Source organism: Dasypus novemcinctus, chromosome 18, assembly GCF_030445035.2.
Source record: "Dasypus novemcinctus isolate mDasNov1 chromosome 18, mDasNov1.1.hap2, whole genome shotgun sequence".
Classification (NCBI taxonomy): domain Eukaryota; kingdom Metazoa; phylum Chordata; class Mammalia; order Cingulata; family Dasypodidae; genus Dasypus; species Dasypus novemcinctus.
The window spans coordinates 20,335,327-20,357,514 of NC_080690.1; the positions used below are offsets into that span (position 1 = coordinate 20,335,327).

A 22,188-nucleotide genomic window follows, 5' to 3' on the forward strand; every position below is an offset into this window, starting at 1 on the left:
CTTAACAGAAGTAACCTCATCGAAAGGCCCTTCTTAAAATGGGTTCACGCTCAAGAATGGATTAAGTTTAAGGACATGAGTTTCTGGAGTCCATAGCTCCAAACCACCGTAGAGATGGTCTAAAGGGCAAATGCATAAAATATGATAAATCAATGGTTTGGGACTCAGGATATATAAATATATAATCTGTGATAAGAACGACATAAAGGTGCAGGGATGGAGGGGTCCAGACCATAGTTTATGTGTGCTATTGAGTTAAGCTAGTATCAAAGCAAACAAGATTGTTACGATTTAGGTTATTAAATTTAAGCTCTGTGGTAACAACAAGGAAAGTATCAGAGAATATTCAAACTCAGAGACAGAAAGTAGATTACAAGTTACCAGGGGTGGAGGGCAGGTGAAATAGGGAGTTAATGCAAAATGAGTGTCGAGTTTCTGTTTGGGGTGAAAGGAAAATTCTAGTAATGGATGTGGTGAGACCACTGCAACATTATGAGTGTGATTAATCCCACTGAATGGTATACTGATGTATACCTGTTTCCACAATTAAAAAAAAGAAAGCTATACTAAAAAGATAATGACAATTAAATACAACACTTGATACCGGGTGGGAGCTGATCTAGGAATAGAGGAGAAAAGGATCAAAAGGACATTGTTGGGACATAAAAAAAATTGCAGTATAGACCGTAGGCTTTATATCAATGTTAAATTTCTTGAGCTTGCTAAGTACATTTAAGGTGATTGCATGGATGGGTATCCTTGTTTGTAAGAAATATGCATGGAGGTATATGCTCAAGTAGTATGACATGTGCCACGTCTTCTGAAGTGCTCAAAAGATAGATAGCTAGAGGAAGCAGATTTGGCCCAACAGATAGAGTGACTGCCTACCACATAGGAGGTCCAAGATTCAAACCCAGGGCCTCCTGACCCGTGTGGTGAGCTGGCCCACGTGCAGTGCTGATGCGCGCAAGGAGTGCTGTGCCACGCAGGGGTATCCCCCGCATAGGGGAGCTCCACAGTGCCAGGAGGGTGCCCTGTAAGGAGAGCTGCCCAGCATGAAAAAAGTGCAGCCTGCCCAGGAGTGGTGCGGCACACACGGAGAGCTGACACAACAATATGACACAACAAAAATGAGACACAGATTCCCGGTGCCGCCGACAAGAATACAGGCGGACACAGAAGAACACGGAGCGAATGGACAGAGAGAGCAGACAGCTGGGTGGGGGAAGAGGGGAGAGAAATAAATAAATAAATAAATCTTTTTAAAAAAAAGATGGATAGCTAGATGGACAGATGATGGCTGGATAGATGGAATGGTGCTGCAGGGGTGGCAAAATGTTGAAGTTGGCAGATGTGGGAGTCTAGGGAGGTGGGGATCTGTTGGAGTTCTTCTGAACGGGGCTTATATTATTTTTGCAACTGTCCTGTAAGTTGAAATTATTTCAAAATGAAGGTTTTTTTTTTTTTAATCAAAATTAATGAAAAAAAGAAAGTCTACAATAAAATGTCAATATATTAAAGACAGGATCCCTGTTACTGATTTCTCCTTTGACTCAGGCTCCAACATGGATGGCCGGGCACTGTTACTGATCCCGTGTTTATCTGACCTATTACTTACTCAAGTACCCCTAGGTAAGGCTGTGTAAAGCCACACGTCGTGGCTAGTTTCTAAATGCTTCCCCATCGCTGCGATCTCGGCCCGGACCTCACAAGAGGAGGCATAACCAATTATTTTCCTGCTCATCTGGCAGGGAGTGGCAAGGGCTGCCGTAGGGAGGTACCCAGGGAAATGCTTTCCATGGACCCCCAAGTCCAGAATCTGAACCCTTCCAGGGAAGAAACACGTTTACTTCCATGGGGGCAAGTGTCCCCGGTCCTCTCAGGCTTGCTGGCCTCAGCCTTCTAGTGTGGAGTCACAGTGACTCAGCGGAATCTGAGGCTCAAAGCCGCAGCCGCCCGCACCTCTTATTTCCCATCCCAAGCAAAGGCGATTTTCCGGCGCTGGGGAGAGCCAGGAAGGAGCCCCGGACTCTTTCGGAGACCGTCCTGGAACCCCTGGTGTTCTGAGGACGGGGTCCCGTTGGGCATGGCTCCCACTCCTCCCCCAGGAGCCCTCTGCCTTCCCCACCCTCCACCTCCCCACTCGCCCTCCTCCCTAGAACTGCAGCTGTGGAGCCTTTTGCCCTCTGCCCCGGGACCCAAATTTCCTGCCCAAACTTCCGGCCCTGCCCTTGGGTCGCCCAGCAAAAGTGGGCAGGGCCGGGTAGGGTATAAAGTAGGGGCAGGTCTGTGGGCAGCTCCAGCGACGCTTCCCGGCGTGCAGCCTGCGCCGCCGCCTCTGCAACCTGCCCCGGCCTGGGTCGCCCCGGCAACCAGCGGCTCCGCCAATCAGCGCTCCGGAGCTGCGCCCGCGCCGCCGCCGGAGCCATGGCTGGTAAGCGAGGCCGCGGCGGCCCGGGACCGCGCCTAGGGCTTCCGGCAGCTGCCGGCTCCGGCGCCCTCCGTGGTCCGGAGGAGCGCCTAGAGGGGTCTGCGCCTCTCGAGGCTTGCCCCGGAACTTTGTTCCTTAACTCATAACGAAAAAAGTGAAGGGGTTACGGTTGTGGGCTGAGTCCGGAGCAGACGGCGTAACGGAGGGAACTTCTCTTTCCACCCCAGGGTCGCAGCTTGCCCCCTCCCCGCGCGCGTAAACGCTGGAGGGCGTTTAGGGGAAACCAGACCTTTGAAGCAAAACCTCCCTCCAAAATAGAGGTCGAGACGGACCGTCAAAGGCCAAATCTGGGCCCCTGTCATTTTGGCCTCCCGTTTAAAACTTTTTGGAGTAAGTTGCTGACATCTAACATTAAAAGAGGCGATTTCAGTTGAAAAATGTGGGTTCCCAGCTTTGGGAGGGAAATTGGAAGATCCGGTGGTTGATGGGCTGGCTCGCAGGAAGCTTCTCCCTGTAGTTAGTTCACTAGAACCCGCGTCCCCCGCGGCCTGGTCTTGGAGGCATTTGAGTTTGAGACTCTTGGATTGGGCAAACTGGGATTGGGTCCGTTTCTTGCCTAACGAGTGACAGAGCCTCCCTGCTCCATCATAAGCGTGGGGGTGCTTAGCGGTCACTAACAGACTTCCTGATACATAAATGGCCTCTAAATCCTAGACCAGCTTCAACACTTGCAGAGGCAGGGAGCTTCGTTTCCTCGTGCCTCACTCAAACTGGACAGCGCTATGATTTAGCAAGCAATTTCCACAACTGGGACAGAATTGTTTTTCTGTAAAGTCTTTCGCTCTGACCCTAGTTCTGCCTTTTGGAAACACACATTCCTACATCGTACATAATAAATTTCATCATGCTAAAAGTAAATGGGGTTGCTTCTGCAGTTGACAAACCTCAGGAATACCTAAGAAAAGGGCTGGAGGCTGGGGACTGGAAGCCCAACAGGAGATGGGTGGCCCAGAGCAGAAGTATTTGGACAGACTGCAGGCGAAGGGGATTTTGACAGCCGATAAAGCATCCAGAAAGCAAGTTAGCTGCTGTGACCCACTACTTCATTCTTTAGCTGCCTGGAGGGACACTGCCCCCCATACCCATGCAAGGGCTGGAACTCTTTCCTATTTTCCAGTCCTATTGAATGCTCTATTTATGTGTGGCTTAAAAGAAATAGTCAGGGGTAGGGTGGAAAATGAGGGAAATGGCTTACATGGCTTACATAACTAGTATTACTTCTACCTGGCTAAACGAATCATGAGGTTGATTGAAGCATACAGGGCATTTGTTTGCAATTAATAGACGCATCTGACTCACATGCATTTCCCATGAGGATTCAAGTGAGACCAGGGCACAGAGTCAGAATACACGAAACTGATTGGAGGGCCTCCCCTTCTTTCTTATACCATTTCCTTGATTGTTTCTTCCTCCTGCCAAAAAGGCCAGTAATAGATCTTTTACTGGGAATGATAGCTAGGCATGTTCTGAATTAAAATGAAGTACTACAATCCCTTTCTTTCCCTGCCAGTTTGATTTATTTGTTTGTTTGTTTGTTTGGTCATTCAGTTTGACTATATGTTGTTCATCAGTGAAACTGCAGCTGCAACTTGACAGAAGTGTAGTATAATTTGGAAGGTTAGTAAAAACTCTTAGTTTCAGATTGGCCCGAGGTAGGAATGTTGGAATAATAGAAGAGAACAGAGGTCAGCTCCCAGTGTATAGCCAGGATGCTTTGGCCACTAGAATGTACGTGGCCGAGGACAAAACATGTCTGCTTTGTACCCTACCATCTCTCAAGTGTCTAGTGCTGGCAAGCACTCAGTAAACAAATGTGGAGTGAATGTCAGAAGGGCTACGGCTGTAGCAGAAGGAGATGTTGGGAGGATTGACTAGTGAGAACATTAGCAATTCAGGAGGGGAAAAGAAGAGTTGGCTGGTGTGGACCTAGGGAGGAAATAGAGAAACATAGGACAGTAGGGAAGGAACAAGGGCTTTTGGGCACACAGAAGTGAGACAGAACTTGGGGAGCATATTTCATCGGGATGGAGATCTGAGAGCAAACCAGTATGGGGAGAGAGATACCTTGACAAAGCTACACTAAGTGCTGTAAGCAGCAAGGCACTCGGCTGTGAGGAAGACAGAGCTGTGTTAGATATGGTAGCCGCAGAGGGGTAAATGACAAACATGACAAGCAGGAATGAATGTTAAACTGAAGGTACTGAGAATATTCCAGCTTGTCCTTCAAGACTCAGTGCAACTGGCTGCTCTGCCTGAAGGCCTTCTCCAGTCTGCCCTCCCCAGAGCAAGCAGTTTCCCTCTGTGGGACATCGTCTCTTCCCTCTCCTATCAAAGTAATGCCGTTCTACTCTAGTTATTTGCGAATGTGTCTTATCACCTCTATTGATTCTCTGAAAGTCTGACTTGTTCCTGGTTCAAAAGCTGGTTATGTGGCAGGGCCGGAAACTGAACCCGGATCTATTTGACTCCAAGCCTAGAAAACTCACGTTTGTCCATGAAAAATGACCTGGAGCTAGTGATAATGTCATTATTAAGTTTGGATAGCAGACCCTCTGCTGTGTACCTTTTACCTTTGGCAAATAAGCATGAATGTTCTGTTAATTGCCGTTCATGGCCTTTGCCCATTTTTCTATTGTGTTGTTCTTAGGTTTTCCAAAGATTGAATTTTGGTTGGTTTCCTTCATTGCAAATAGTCTTACTTACTTTATTTATTTACGTATTTATTTATTTATTTATGGTGACAGGCATGCCTATAGCCAATTTAAATGGTGAGCTCCTTGAAATTAAGAGTAGGTATCCTGCCTTTCTCATTTTCTGAAGTGTCTTTATAGGTTTACCACGTTAGGAAGTGCTTGTTCATACTGACAATAAAGAAGTCTTCCAAGAGAATGAAAAATGACCAAGGAGTGTTCAGTAAAAAACAGTATGACTAATGTAACAGTAAATCACAAAGAAAATGCATGCCAGAGCCTAATATACTCATGTTTTTCCCAGTAGTGTTAAATCCATGAGTCAGTCAGAAAGGGGCAGGAATTTGTTGAGGCAGCCTCCGGAGATCCTTGCCATTTTCCTAGGCACAAACAGATAGGTCACTTCTATAGTATTTACATCATTGTTAGATTTATATTCCACCAGTCTTAGTTCAAAGAGCACCAAACCCAAGGACTAAGGCAACTCCCTGTTTAGTAGGCTGGCAGCTGAAGTTTACACTTGCCTGAATTAACTCGAGGCACTGCCTATACCAGGTGGGATTAATAACAAAAGCAGGACAGCAACTGAAGGTGTAAATGCGCCTTTCTAGTTTCAGCTAGTGTTACAAAATAGCTACAGATGCTTTCTCTCTCAGCTCCAGTGGCCACTGTTAATAGTCAATAAGGGAGGAGATCGTGGCACAAATGATTAAGAGGACTCATGGTGATAAACTTCCTTTCTCTGGCACTGCCCTCACTCACTCCCATTACATTGTTGCATGTACACATGTATCTCTATATTTTAAGTCATTCCAGCTCCACTTACCACTTACTGTGTAAAGCTGAGCCAGTTGCTTTTCTGTGCCTCAGTTAATATGGGGGAAATAACTTTTTCAGCCTCAGAGTTGTTGTGACTATTGAGAATGAATGCAAAAACACTAGTGCCTGGCAAGTAGTAAGCACTCATGAAATATTGGCCAAGTAAAGCATGCTTAATTGGTACAGTTTTTTTTTAGTGGAGATAGAAAGGTCTTGATAATGGAGAATGGTGATGGTAGCACATTTTGACTATAATTAGCAGCACTGAATTAAATATTTTAATATGGTTAAAGGGGGAAATTTTAGGTCGTATATATGTTACTAAAATAAAAATTGAAAAATATTAAGTCTGCTTATGTAACAACTTTATTAATCTAAAAGGTAGACCAAGATTCCCCTCTGCCTCTATGCCCTTGCCACCTCTTATTTATATAAAATATCTACTATTAATGGTTCAATGTGATAATTCCACTTCTTTTTCTCCTCATACCATATACTTGCAGATCTATATACATATATATGTAGCTTGTTTTCTTTTCTTTCTTTTTTTAAAAAAATAAAAATGGATTCGCTTTCACTTGCTTTTTATCTGATAAATTAGCTATGTAACACAGATATCTTTCTGGATCACTATAAATATTCAGTCTTGTTAACAGCATAATAATCTGTGCTATGGGTATTCCATAATTTATTCAAATGTTTCCCATTAATAGGCAGCCAAGTTATACCTAATTTTTGCCAATGAAAAGAATGGTGCATTACACATCCTTGCTCATATATCCTTATGTCCCGATGCTTTTAGTTTGTAGAGCAGATTCCCTAAAGTTGGAGTGCTAGATCAAAGACTTATGTGCCCTTAAAATTTTAAGAGATTCAGCCGGGTTGGTTTCCCAAAAGACCAAGGCAATTATATTCCCACCAGCAATGTAAGTTTTCCTAGTCTTAATACTATTGGTGTTGATTATTTTGCCAATCTGGTGGGTAAATAATTATCCCTCATTTTTATTTGCTTTTCTTGACAGGCCAGGCAGGACACTTTTCATTTGCTTATTGTCATTTGCATTTCCTCCTCTATGAATTGCATGTTCATATCCTTGTCCCATTTTTCTATTGCATTATCTGTCTTTTCCTAATTACTTCATTTGTAGGCATTCTTTGGGATTTTAACCCTTTGTGGCTAGAGTTGCAAATATCTTCTCCTAGTTGATTATTTGCCTTTTGGCTTTGTTTATGGTGCCTTTTGCTAAACACATTAAAAAAAAATTTTATGTGCCTTTATCTGTCCTTCATGGCTTCTGAATCTCTGTTCTTTCTTAAAAAGTCTTCCCCACTCAGAGGTTTATAAATTCTCCCTTTAATCTTCTATTATTTTATAAGTTTTAAAAAAAATTTAGGTCTTTATCCCAAAATTATTGCTAAATGTAGTATGTTAGTGGGATAAGTTAAAAAAATTTTAATTGAATAAAATAGACACATAGAAGGTGCACAAGTTTGAAGTTACTGCTCAGTGAATTCTCAGACTGAACACACACCTGTGTAATCAGCACCCAGATCAAGAAACAGAACACTGCCGACACCCCGAAAGCCCCTCGCGTGCCCTACCAGTCACTAGCCCTCCTGAGAAGGATAACCACTATACTGATTTCTAACACCTATAATAGTTTTCTAGGGGGATAATTTTGTTTTTATGCAAATGGCTAATTAAGTATGTCAACACCATTTATTAGTAACTTTTCCTGCTGAATCAAAACGACTGCTTTATTAATTGGTACTTTTAAGGAGAAAGTGTATTTCTGGCAGCAGAGGCTGGGTTGTATAACCTAATGTCTGACAAAGTCACATGCACTTGCTTTTTATTAGTTAGCAATATAGCAGGAGCAGGTGTGGCTCAAGCAGTTGAGTGCCCGCCTCCCACACGGGAGGTCCCAGGTTCAGTTCCCACTGCCTCCTGAAAAATAAACAAAAGAGCAAAACAACAAGCAAAACAAACAATAAAACCAACTTAGGCAGGCTGATGTGGCTCAGTGGTTGAGTGCCAGATTCCAACATATGAGGTTGTAGGTTCAATCCCTGGCCCCTGGTACTGCAAAAAAAAGAAAGAAAGAAAAAGAACAATATATCGTAACTATCTTTCTGGGTCACTGCATATGGTTAACTCATTCTTATTAACAGTACAATATTCTGTAGTATGGATCCTGGCCCCCTGTAGCTGAAACTTTGCTGGTTGTTGACTGATCTTTTCCATGTGTCTTGTGTGTGTCTCAATAATAGTCAGAAAAGCACTGATCATCCTGGCTCACTCAGAAAGGACTTCCTTCAACTATGCCATGAAGGAGGCTGCTGTCGAGGCTTTGAAGAAGAAAGGATGGGAAGTCGCTGAGTCAGACCTCTATGCCATGAACTTCAATCCCGTCATTTCCAAAAATGACATCACCGGTAAGATCAGCTCTTTGCTCTAATTAGATCTTTGTAAACTCCTTGGCTGTGGGTTCTCTGGCCCAACCTGGGCCCCTCTGTCCTCAGCCTCTCTTTTTCCTCTCTACAGGTAAATTGAAGGATGCTGAGAACTTCCAGTATCCTGTTGAGTCTGTTCTAGCTTATAAAGAAGGCCGTCTGAGTCCAGATATTGTGGCTGAACAAAAGAAGCTGGAAGCTGCAGACCTTGTGATATTTCAGGTATGGAAAGACACCAGAAGTGGTGTTGGGACACCTGAGTTCTTATTGCCCTAGAGCTGTCACTACTTAACTATGCGATCTGAGAAGTCATTTGATAATTTTACTACATTTTCTGAAAATGAGTGAATACTTCAAAGGTGCAGTATTGCACAGATTTGTGGATATCATGGATCTGGCTATATTACTCTTTGGGTATATGAACATGACTGCACTGATGAAATGTAAGCCTGGAGCTTTGTTCTCCTCTGTGTGCCTAATCTTCCCTTTAATTAGTGGTGGTATATTGATGATATCTTTCACTTTGTAGTTCTCTCCTTCTTTCCTTAAGCATCCTACATAGATTATGGTATGATGCATAAGGGATTGACTTATCTGCTGTTGTAGCCTCCCGGCTGAAATGTGCCTTACCTCACTTTTAATGTGTTTCAACAGCAAACTATGGCCTTTCTTCTCCTTGAATTTGCCTCACCATTTGGCAGAATATACTGGACCTGTCTGGGCACCTTGTCCATCATCCTTCCTCCAAGTACCAGGCTATACTTAATGACTTTGCTTTTACTAATTCCACCTAGCATTTTGATACTAACATGGAAAGTATATGACACTGGAAACTTCACAATGACGGTGATGCCCTCTAAGGCTTTTGCAGTTATTCATCCAGCTGCAAAGACTCCAACCTTTGAAGTCCTTTATTCTACCCCCAAGCCTGTTGGTATGAATCAAAGCCACATGCTGTTAGCCAGTACCCCAAAAGATGAGATGTTTTCTTTTTTTTTTTTTAAAGATTTATTTTTATTTATTTCTCACCCCTTCCCCCCCACCCCCAGTTGTCTGTTCTCTATGTCCATTTTGCTGCATGTTCTTCTTTGTCCGCTTCTGTTGTTGTCAGCAGCACGGAATCTGTGTCTCTCTTTGTTGCGTCATCTTGCTGCGTCAATTCTCCATGTGTGCGATGCCATTCCTGGGCAGGTTGCACTTTTTTTGCGCTGCGCGGCTCTCCTTACGGGGCACACTCCTTGCGCGTGGGGCTCCCCTACGTGGGGGACACCCGTGTGGCACGGCACTCCTTGCGCGCATCAGCACTGCGCATGGGCCAGCTCCACACGGGTCAAGGAGGCCCGGGGTTTGAACCGCAGACCTCCCATGTGGTAGACGGATGCCCTATCCACTGGGCCAAGTCCGCTTTCCGAGATGCTTTCTTTTTTTTTTTTATTTTATTTTATTTTTTTTTAAAGATTTATTTATTTATTTAATTTCCTCCCCTCCCCTGGTTGTCTGTTCTTGGTGTCTATTTGCTGCGTCTTGTTTCTTTGTCCGCTTCTGTTGTCGTCAGCTGCACGGGAAGTGTGGGCGGCGCCATTCCTGGGCAGGCTGCTCTTTCTTTTCACGCTGGGCGGCTTTCCTCACGGGCGCACTCCTTGCGCGTGGGGCTCCCCTACGCGGGGGACACCCCTGCGTGGCAGGGCACTCCTTGCGCGCATCAGTACTGCACATGGCCAGCTCCACACGGGTCAAGGAGGCCCGGGGTTTGAACCGCGGACCTCCCATATGGTAGACGGACGCCCTAACCACTGGGCCAAAGTCCGTTTCCCGCTTTCTTGATCTACATTTTTCTCTGCATCCTAGTGGAGCCAAGGCAGCTGCTGTAGCAGCTTTCAGTTCTGCATCTCAGGATCATCATATTTTAGAATTGGAAAGGATTTTAATGGCCTTTATATTTAGTTTCTACTTGATGCATATGTTTTCTTCACTATTAGTACAATTGTACAGGTTGTATACTGCAAAGTAATGCCACATCTAAAGTCAAGGTACATATTACAGATTTGCATACTTTACTTTTATCTGCCTGTTTGCTGACAGATGACAAAAAATGTCTTTTATTTTTTATTTTTTTAATTTTTTAAATTTTTAAAAAAAGATTTCTTTTTATTTATTTAATTCCCCTCCCCTCCCCCGGTTGTCTGTTTTCTGTGTCTTTTTGCAGCGTCTTTGTCCGCTTCTGTTGCCGTCAGCGGCACAGGAAGTGTGGGCGGCGCCATTCCTCAGCAGGCTGCTCCCTCCTTCACGCTGGGCTGCTCTCCTTATGGGTGCACTCCTTGCGTGTGGGCTCCCCTACGCGGGGGACACCCCTGCGTGGCAGGGCACTCCTTGCGTGCATCAGCACTGCGCATGGGCCAGCTCCACACGGGTCAAGGAGGCCCGGGGCTTGAACCGCGGACCCCCCATGTGGTAGACGGACGCCCTAACCACTGGGCCAAAGTCCGTTTCCCAAAAAATGTCTTATTCTAGAAAAATCTGTATATTATGATAGTCTTGCAACATGGAAAAAAAGTACCTTGAAGGAGTGCCTTAATTCATAACAAGGTGCCATAGGGGCTAGCCCTTGCTCATTTTTCTCTTCTCCAAGAACAACTTGAGGGAGTGTGAACTTTAATACCCACCGAATCAACAAATCCCATTTTCAGCTTTGACTGTAGAACATTCACAGGGGGTCAAATTATCCCTAAACAACCTTTATAAAACATCGTTGATCCTGAATGCTGTAGATTTGGCCTCTCACAATTGGAGTTATAGATGGGAGGATGTGAGACGCTACCAGAGATCATCCAGGCTCTTCTTTTTATAGATGAAGCAAAGGAAACTTAGAAGCTAGGGGGCTTGTTTAGCTTGTCTAATTAGTGGCAGATTCAGGAATAGAACACAAATATCTCCCTGTCCTGTGTTCTTTCTGTCATAGAACCCTACCTCCCAAAACAACAAACAAAAACATTACCTCCTTAGCCCCCTTTCTGTAAGTCAACAACCCTTCAAATAATGGAGAAAGCTATAAAAGTCCTAAAATTACTTTGTCTTAGTTTCCCCTCCCCCTCTGGATATATTCCAATTGTCATTATCTTTAAATCAGGAAGCAAGGAGAAGAAGAAATATTGGTGTAGTCCTTAACTCTGTTTGTATCAGGACAAGGGACCAAGAAAGACTTTCTGATGGGAAGTCACTGATAACCCTTTGAAACCGATCATTTGTTTGCATTTGGGATTGGTTTTGTTTAGTCTACATGATATGATTTACATCTTTGAGCACAAGGTACATGTCTTGTTTTTTCATACCATACCTACTAAAGCAAGCTCTTGGGACAATACTGATTTAGGTATCACACAACAAAGCAAACCTTCCCTGCTATCCTTGCTATTCAGACTTTACTGCCAAATGTGATTTCATATAAATAAATCTTATTTGCATGTGACTTTTTTTCAGACACCTAATATTGTATCCTTAGGCAGAAACAGGAGTGTTGATTGACAAAGGGCAATAATTTTCTTTTTTCTTTAATGTACTAACTCTCACAAGGAACGACAAAGTCCTGAAGGAAGAGTTCCCCCACTGTGACATCATGGGCTACAGCTAAGTGCCCAGAGGTTTCTTCTGCACTGGGGGCATCCCTGACCTAACCTTTTTGGTGCCTTTTGTCCCACAGTTCCCGCTGCAGTGGTTTGGAGTCCCTGCCATTCTGAAAGGCTGGTTTGAGCGAGTGCTCTTAGGGGAATTTGCTTACTCCTATGCTGCCATGTATGATAAGGGACCTTTCCGGGTAGGTAGATGGTTCTGATTTCTCTAACCACTGGATTCTGGATAAATTCTGTTCTGAGGAAGAGTTTTGAGCACAATTAGATACTAAGATCAGGTTCCAGGCCTTTTGGGAGAGATGTATAATAAAGTTGATATAGATGAAATAATGTGATATATGGGATTTGCTTTATAATACTCCAGGAAAAAAAAAGGGGGGGGGGGAGAAATAGATAAAACTAGAATGGTTTTCTACTCAGAACTGAAGCTGGGTGATGGATGCATCATTATACTGTTTTCTTTATGTGTGCTTGAAATGTCCCATAATTAAAAAAAAAAATTAAATTCTGCCGTAGTTTGGTATTTCGTTTTATTTTGAGACCCATATACTGCACAAGAAATAATTCAAGACCTTTTAGCTTAGAGGTCTTATCTAATACATGCCTATCACTGAGGGGAGACAGATAAAAATAGCAAGTAAGGCAACCAGCAGTCAACTCTGATTTTGCATTATCATGATAGCCTTGACCTGCTTTGTTTTGCCCCTGGTTACCTATCTGTATACCATCTTCTAGGCTGGTAAATTTGCAGAGTCATCTTGTGTAGGTCAAAGGAGCCAAAGTATGAAGTAATAAAAACAGCAAATAGGGTAGACTTGTTTGTTCTTTTCCCTGGGGTTGTTTCATTAACTTCTTGTCACCAAGGAGATGTGGAAGGTTATGAAGTTTTGTTTTGTTTTGTTTCTTTTAAAGAACAAGAAGACAGTACTTTCCATCACCACAGGTGGCAGCGGCTCCATGTACTCTCTGCAGGGTGTCCATGGGGACATGAATATCATTCTCTGGCCAATTCAGGTACCTCATTTTCAATGAACCTTCAGGGGAATTGGTTAATTGAGCTTTCTATGAGATCCAAAACCTCAAGATAGCAGCTGATAACAGATCTGAGGTGTGCAGATGAAAGAACAGTAATGATGCAGAACCACAGGGAGCTTCCTTTTAGGAAATTGCCTGTCTTCTGAGGCCCTTGTACTTCTAGAATACGTCCATGTATCACATGTTCAAGTACTAGTGCAGATGAACCTGGGTTTTGTATGGCCATGTGTTCTGATTCTCTCCAGATGACTGACATCTCTCTCCAATCTTCCTGTCTTTCTTCAAGTTGCTGTTGCAGTCTCACTGAATATTAGAACCTGTGAAAATTTAAGAAATGACTTAGTCCAGCCAGTTTTAGAAATGAATAAAACTGAAATCTGAAGTGGGCTTTTTGATGGTTACTGGACTATCAAGATAATCTCTTAGAAGGAAGGGAGTTGGTGAGAAGAGTAAATGAAACGGTCATCTATAAGAATCATTTATTAAAAAATCATCTAGTTATCTGGAGTGAGAGGTGGAAAAATGCACATCTGCATGCCTTGGCAAGAGTCAGCTGCCAAGAAGCTGAAATTATCCCTTATGTAATAGAACTTATGGCACTTTTGGCAGAGGATCCCAGACTGGCACAGTTTCAAGAGTTGATTCATTTAAAGTCGAACACAGCTGACAAGGTTTAAAATAGGTAACATGCAAGTATAGAGTAGAAGGTGAGAGAATTTATGAACTGATTCTCCAGGAAGCCTCAGGACTTCTTATTGAAGTGTCTCATTTGAGAATCCCAGACCAACTTTTGTTGTTTGTATATAGTAGAAACTGTATAGGATTTGTTCTGTGACTCGCTTCTGCACTTTTTCTCCCCAGAGTGGCACTCTGCATTTCTGTGGCTTCCAAGTCTTAGAACCTCAGCTGACATATAGCATTGGGCACACTCCAGCAGATGTCCGAATCCAGATCCTGGAAGGATGGAAGAAGCGCCTGGAGAATATTTGGGATGAGACTCCATTGTATTTTGCTCCAAGCAGCCTCTTTGACCTAAACTTTCAGGCAGGATTCTTAATGAAAAAACAGGTACAAGATGAGCAGAAAAACAAGAAATTTGGCCTTTCTGTGGGCCATCACCTGGGCAAGTCCATCCCAACCGACAACCAGATCAAAGCCAGAAAATAAGATTCACAAGGCTTACGTTCCTTCTAAAATGTAGCCATATATAGCTATCTTTCCTGGGCTTCTTTGACTTGCTTTGGTTTTTAAGATTTGGGTTTCTTTTTTCCATGAGGAATGAATAGGAGAGAGAATAGACTGCATTCATACATTTTTGGAGAGCTTTATTTTTAAATTTAACTGACTGTTAGCAATTGCTGTCACACCGTGTGACCAAAATCTGATTAGGCTCCAGAGGCCATTTAGGACATAAGGTGGGAGAAGATGCTAGAAAATATCCTTTAAGGCCATCCTTCTAGAGCTAAATTTTTAGGACTAGACAGCATCCAACTCTTCAATTATCTATTTTTCTTTTTAATTGACTCTATGGTTTATGGCAGAGCAGAAATTGCTCAGAGAAAGAAATGGCTGAATCCGTCTGACCTAAGGGACTTAACTTGTTTGGGAGTTAGTAATCTGATACTTGTTTGAGGTATATATTGATTTTAATTACTACACAATGACTAATTTGCTGAAAGCAAATGTTATTCTACCTTCATCTTTTATTGTTTGTATACAGAACACATAAACATCTTTTAATGATTAAAGTCTCTTTTTTATCCTAATTTTCTAATTTAATATTTTCATAAATAAACCAATATACACATACCCTACCTGCGCTACATTGAATGAAATCAAGAAAGGAAATAGTACCTCTAATAGTTAAAAACAACATAAGGCATTTTAAAATGGGAGTACAGCTGCAAAAACATGTCAATAAAATGATAAAATTTGTATTAATTACCATTAAAATTCCATAATCATTTTATAACACTTTCTGCTAAACTTGAAATTATATCATTTTGGGATTGTGAGAGACCATAAAAATCACTTAATTTACTACCACCCCTGTTCCCACCACTAAATAATTTTACAAATTTTACCAATAACTGAAGTCTTGTAGTCAGCCTTCTACAAAAAGTACTTTATTTCCAATCTATACAAACTTCTGGAAAGTTATATTCTGTACTATTGCTAAACTGGCAACTTTTCTTTTAAGGATATGTTCTGCTCCTATGACTTGGGATAAAATTGTAAGTCTAGATTGCTACCTTTGGTGAACAGTTAATCTAATTTACTACTTAAATTGTTGAAGTGTTTCCTCGTTTCCACTGATTCTGTAAATCAAGTTGAACCTGATTAAATATCGCCCTCTTGTGGTAAACTGAAAGAAAACAAGCAATTACGCCCAGCAAGGTTGGGTAGAACTGAAAACAGCCTCTTACCTGCTAAGGAAATGATGGTGTCAGGCCAGAGAATTTCACTTACCAAATGCTGACTAGCACTGGATATTTTTTCCCTCTGCGATATCCACAATGGAAGAAAGCTTTGTGTATCAGTACACCTTCATCTTCATTGCAACTTTGTGTAAATTTCTGAAGTTCTGAATCAAATCCATACAATTCTTTTCTACAGAAGAGACTCATCACACTTATTGGATTTGGCTAGTGATAGAGGCATTTGGGAAAAGGTGGAATTCTACTGGGTAAGATGGGATCAGAAGTTCTATAATAAATTATGACCAGATGTCTATAAGGTGACTTGGCTTGAGAGCTAACCCAAGAGGGCTGCTTTTTACTGAATGGTGATAGACCCACCTATTCAAATCCTCTCAGGGAATTTGAAGACACACCAGAGAGGCCAGAAAAGAGAGTGGTGTAGAAACCAAGAAAATCACAGAAAGAAGGCAGTAAACAAATGCCACAAGGCAGTCTCATTCTGATATATCTGATTATGTCATATCAATTTATTCTGATTTATCCAGTCAATATGCCAGCACTCTTCCAGGCAATGGGGATACAGCAATGAACAAAACAAAGCACCTGCTTTCATGGAGTTTGCAATCTAGCGAAGAAAGATAGTTAAATGAACAAATCAATATGTCAGGTGGTGATCCGTGCTAAGAATAGTAAAGCAGAGTAAGAAGACAGGATATGAAATGAGGATGTTTCATTTTATACAGGGTGATCAAGACAAACCTCTTGAGAAAGCTACATTTGAGCAGAGATCTGATAAAGTGAAAGTAAGACATGTCGCTTCTGAAGAAAGAGCATTCCAGGCAGGAGGGAAGTCAAATGCAAACCCCTGAGGCAAGAGCTTGCTTAACATGTTAGAGCACAGAAAGGTGGTTGAAGTAGCAAGAGCAGAGAAAGGCAGGCCAATGAAAGGTCAGCTATGTAGCAGGAATCAGATCACATAGGGTCTTTTAAACATTCTAAGAATTTAAGAATAGGAAGTCACTAGAAGGTTTTAAATAGAGGTGTAATGTGAGCTGACATGTTTAAAAAAGGGTAACTCTGACTGTTATGTGGGGAATCCAATATAAGGGGCAAGGATGGAAGCAGGGACACTTGTTGGGAAACTTAAAATAGTCTAGGCAACACATGCTGTGGACCAGGGTGATAGTAAGAGAGGTGTTAAGAGCTGGTTGACTTCTGGATATATTTCAAAGTTCGAGGCAACAAGATATGATGAGAGGTTGGATCTAGGACGGATAAAAAAACCTCAAATGTATTTAGGACTAAGCAACCGGAATAATGGAGATTCTATTTGTGGGGATAAGGAAGCATCTGGCGTTTGGAGCAAGAGTGAAGGGTTGGAGAGTGCAATCAGAATTTGGCTTTGGACATGGCATGTTGGAAATGTCTATCAAAACAGCCAAGTGAAGTTGTCAAGTAGGCAGTTGGATACTATGAACCTGGAGGTAAGGGAGAAATTATGGCTAGAGATACACATTGGGAGCACTTAAGATGGCATGTAAAGCTCAAGACTGGATGAGATCACCTCGTATTTGAGTTATGAGAGAGATCTGATGATTGAGCTCTAGGGCTCTCCAAGGTTAAGAGTGAAAAGCTGTAGCCAGTGAAGCAGGAGAGGCGAGGGTGTATGGTGACCTGAAAACCAAGTGAAGGAAGTGCTTCAAGAAAGCAGAGATCAAGTGTGTCAAACACTGCTAACAAGCCAGGTAAGATAAGGACTGAGAATGGGCTGTTGGACTTCGCAATGTGGAGGCCATTGGTGATTGATTTTGATAACTACCTGTGGTAGAGTGGTGTGATGAAACGTGATTGCAGTGAGTTCATGAGAGAAAGGGAGGACAAAGTAGAAACTGTGTTGAGGGGGGATGTGTAGTAATAATTTTTGTTTATTAGATTTTTGAAGAAACAGCTGTGGCAAAATTTTATGCTAATGGGAATTACTCTGAAAGAGAAAAGGTTTTGCTGCTGGAGAGTGAGGACAATTAAATGTGTGTTCTTGAAAAAGCAAAAGGGTATGGGATCCTATGCACAAAAGACAGAAGAGGAGCAGAGTCTTATTAATACTAACACAAGGTAACATTTATTAGTTGCTTACTGTGTAGAAGAACTACATAATTTTACATGGATTAATTTACTTAACTCTTGCAACAACCCTGTGAGTAGGGTTCTATGGAAATTGAGGAATGGAGAAGTTGGAGCCAGAGTGCAACCCAGGCAGGCAAACGCAAGAGTTCATTCTTTTAACCACTATATTATATTGCCTCAGTGGCAACAGAGACAGTGGCACCACAAAATAGAGCACTAGAGTAGCAATCAATATCTCTTTCTGAAAGTAGGACCATTAGTGTTACTGTTGAGAAACTACAGTAGCTTTTTTACTTATTGAGACACTCTTGTGTCCTGGAGATAAATGATGTTCCAATTCTCTTCTAGGCCTCATTATATAGCTGCTAAGAATTTGTCCCTTTTAAGATGACAGAGCTGTGCTCTTACCAGCTTAGAGTAGGACAATTATCTCCCTTGTTCTGGACACCACTTTTAAAATCATGTAACCCAAGATTGCATCAGACTTTTGGCAGCCACACCCCATTGTAGTTCCATATTCAGAGCAGTCTTTTACTCACAGATGCTGTTTTTGGACTGAAGTATATAATTTCATATTCATATTTGAAATTATTACTCCTTTTCAGTGCTGTCAAAGTCAGTAAATGCCAAAAGAAAACTTTTATTTAGAACAATGGCAGCATTATTGAAATATATGGTCTCCCAGAGTGACAAATCATTGAGAAGTATACATTTGGATGTTAAAAAAAAATTGTCATTCTTTCACAGAATCAACAGATACTGCCTAAAATTTTGATAAGATATAAACATACTGTTCAAAGCAGTGTTTCTTCGGCCTTGGCCCAGTGGTTAGGGCGTCTGTCTACCACATGGGAGGTTCACGGTTCAAACCCTGGGCCTCCCTGACCCGTGTGCAGCTGGCTCACGCGCAGTGCTGATGCGCGCAAGGAGTGCCCTGTCATGCAGGGGTGTCCCCTGTGTAGGGGAGCCCCACACGCAAGGAGTGCGCCCCGTAAGGAGAGCCGCCCAGCACGAAAGAAAGTGCAGCCGCCCAGGAATGGCGCTGCCCACACTTCCTGTGCCCGCTGATGACAACAGAAGTGGACAAAGAAACAAGACGCAGCAAATAGACACAGAGAACAGACACCTGGGGGCGGGAGGAATTAAATAAATAAATAAATCTTAAAAAAAAAAGCAGTGTTTCTTAAACTATTATTTATAGATACCATATTCATGATAACTATATATCATCTGTATTAATACTTATCTCTGACTCACTTTTCCTCCCACAGTCTGGTATGTGGATGTTTCTTCTAGTGCACTAATACATTTGTTTAAAAATAATGTTCATCCATGTATATCACAAAGTGATTTTGAGTATCTCTCCTGGTTATATGTACCACAGCCTGGTAAACACTAATCTATACACATGAAAACAATTACCAAAAGAATAGAAAGAGGGAAGTGGATGTGACTCAAGTGATTTGGCTCCTATCTACCATATGGGAAGTCCAGGGTTTGATTCCTGGGGCCTCCTGGGGAAGGGGAGATGGCCTGCGTGGAGAACTGGCCCACACAGAGTGCTGGCTCATGCAGCAAGCCGGCCCGAGTGAAGAGCTGCTGCAGCAAGATGATGCAACAAAGAGACACAGAGGAGAGACAAGAGATGCAGTAGGGAAGTGAGGTGGCGCAACAAATTGAGCACCTCTCTCCCACTTGGGAAAGTGCCAGGATCAATTCCTGGTGCTGCCTAAAGACAAGCAGACACAGAATGCACAGTTAATAGACACAGAGAGCAGACACGGTGAGGGGGTGGGGCAGGGATAAATAAATCTTTAAAAATAAAACGAGATTGGTGTTCTGGGTGTGGGACTGAGGGGTAGGGGAAGTTTGGTTCACATGAAAGCACCTCTATACTACATGATTTACTACCATATGTATATATTACTTTATTAAATATATTTAAACTAAGAAAAAAAATTCTGTCATACTAAGTCATTTGTACTGTGGCAAAATAGTAGGCACAAAGTAACTTCAAAAATATTTCCATATTTCATATCTCTTTCTTAATGATTTAATTTTAGCCACACACTTGTGTTGCTCAGTATTTTTATTTATGGACATTAATTCAATCACAAAGTTTGAGAACAAAAGACAGCTAACCACTGCAAAATGAAAACTTTCAATATTTTATTTTTGACTGCAGCTGTTTACAGAAATATAGTTGCGAGTATACAAATGTTCCAATAGAAGCAAAATATCTTTTTTAATATTTAACAAGTTATCACAGATAGCTAAAAACATAGATGCAAATGAAATTCCCCCAGAGAAGAAACTGAAAACATCTGGTATCAGTGCTCTGAAATCCCAACTATGAAAGCCATATACACAAAAATGTAACCCTTACATCATTGCAGGACAATGAAAGAAGGCAGTTCAGTGGTTGATAAGTATGCTCAAGCAAAGAAAATTAAATAAAAAATTGAAATGGCAGAACGGTAACTAGACCACTTGAGAACAGGTTAATGAAATATTTGTAGGATACTTATTTAAAAACTGAGTAAAAGAAGTGACTGAAACAATAAAAGTTATCAAACAAGTAGCGTCTACTTGGAGCTTATCAACTAGGAATAGAACAAGGTGAGATGATACATTTATAAGATCAGAAATTAGCTCAGCTTCACTGGAATCAGTCTACAGCTACCAAAGTCACAAACACTTCAGTACAGGACAGTTCTCTGTTGGACACAGAAGTCTGATTCCAAACCAACTCTCCAACATCTGAGATTGTGTGTGTGTGTATGTTGTCCTAATAATAATAATAATAATAATAAGCAATCCCTACAAAATATTTCATATCAGGCAAATGACTTCTGGAAAAAAAAGGCAGGGGTGATCAAAATTTATGGTTAAACATGGGGCTTATTAAAGGGGTATTACAAATTATATAGTTAAATAGAATTGTGGTAGAATACTTTGAGTACAGAAAATATTACACAATAAAGTGGGAAGAGAGAAGGGGAACAAGAAAGTTGGAACATAACTAGAGCATCTCCCAACAGTTTGCCTATGTATATGCCAGCACCAAAGTTTGTAGAGTAAGCCACTTGTATTTCCACTGCCAGTATTAAATATAGTCATAATGATGATATAAAGTGAGTTTACATTTAAGATACTTTTATTCTGAAATGTGAATTTTTCATGAATTAGTTGGTTATTTGTAAACAGTGGAAGATTAAAACAATTATAAAGTGTTGAAATTATGTAGGGAAGCTAAAATGAACATATCTACTTATCTTGTAGTAAAAGTTTACATTTGCCATGATATGTACAATTGAGAAGGGAAAAATGCCCAAATTATGTAATGCATTATTTTAATACTTATTTTAGCAAATAACTTTTGTCTGGAGCATATGCTCCCTACGATAACTGTATCTCTACTGTATCAGTTCTTATACAAAGAAAGCTACTTTTAAATAAGTTTTACTTATTGAAAATAAGAAATAAAATGAGGTGCTATGTTGACCTGCCAGCCATCTTGCTTACTCCTCAGATACAAATATAAATGAAGGGAATGACAATTTTGCTGAGAGTTGGTCTAGCCAGAGCAAAATTATGGTCTGCTGGTAAAGTAAAGGGCAATGAAAAGAAAGCCTGTATTCTATCACTGCCCACAATGTACCCATTTTATGGATATACAGGAGACATTAGCACCCGTCAATTATATTAACTATTTAAAGGTCCTAACAATTAAAAGACATATAGAACATTGCACCTAGGTATATTACTCCGTCATTTAATGTAAACTTTTAAGTGGTAGGAAAATGCCAAACTAAACTGAATATCAATAATCAGACTAACCATATATGTACATAAACTATACTATATTCCTGTAGGCAGTACTGAGAACAAATTATCATTGCCGATAAATGATAATGGATAACCAGGTTATGCTGACTTTACTAAAGAACAATGTATAACTGTATTTGTATGAGTGAAAAAAAAATTTCTAGATCTATGTATAGGTTACATTAGTGATCTGCAAGCCTAAATGTGCATTAGAATCATGCAGAGGGCTTGTTAAAACACAGATTGCTGGGTCCCACTCCCAACAGTGATTTAATTATGTCTGGGACTGGACTCAAGAATGTGCATTTCTAACTAGTTCCCAGGTGACAGTGTTGCTGGCTGGTGGGCCATATTTTGAGAACCACTGATTTAGCCAAAAATATGTATTTAGAAAACTATATACTATAATATTCTTATATATGACATGGGAAATATATAGGAAAAGGGTTGGTTTTAATTAACTCTCAAATATATAGATAAGCAAGCTGAGATTTTTAATGTCTCTAAAATGATTTGCTAGAGTGTAATAATCTCCCCTTATGTACTTAAATACTTACAGGTATTTCAAAGGCATACCTACTATAGCGTCATTTTAGAAAATATCCACATAACTCTCATACCAAGTTAGCTATCCAATATAAAAAGGAACGTAAGTATTCTAAATAAGATTTATTCATTAAAAAGAAATCATCATTATACAG

At 41.3% G+C, this 22,188-nt stretch overlaps 1 protein-coding gene across 2 annotated transcripts; it reads left to right on the forward strand.

Moving 5' to 3' along the window:
* The first annotated feature begins 2,227 nt into the window (after positions 1 to 2,227).
* On the forward strand, positions 2,228 to 14,881 carry NQO1 (NAD(P)H quinone dehydrogenase 1). 2 transcript variants are annotated; one of them, XM_004468117.5, is made up of 6 exons: positions 2,228 to 2,434; positions 8,272 to 8,436; positions 8,546 to 8,676; positions 12,152 to 12,265; positions 12,993 to 13,094; positions 13,977 to 14,881. In XM_004468117.5, the coding sequence occupies exons 1-6, from the start codon at positions 2,428 to 2,430 to the stop codon at positions 14,280 to 14,282; spliced, it is 825 nt and encodes a 274-aa protein (XP_004468174.2). In that variant the 5' UTR covers positions 2,228 to 2,427; the 3' UTR covers positions 14,283 to 14,881. The 2 variants fall into 2 exon arrangements, with proteins under 2 accessions (XP_004468174.2, XP_071065201.1); XM_071209100.1 differs by having other exon boundaries at positions 2,416 to 2,821.
* Positions 14,882 to 22,188: the final 7,307 nt, after the last annotated feature.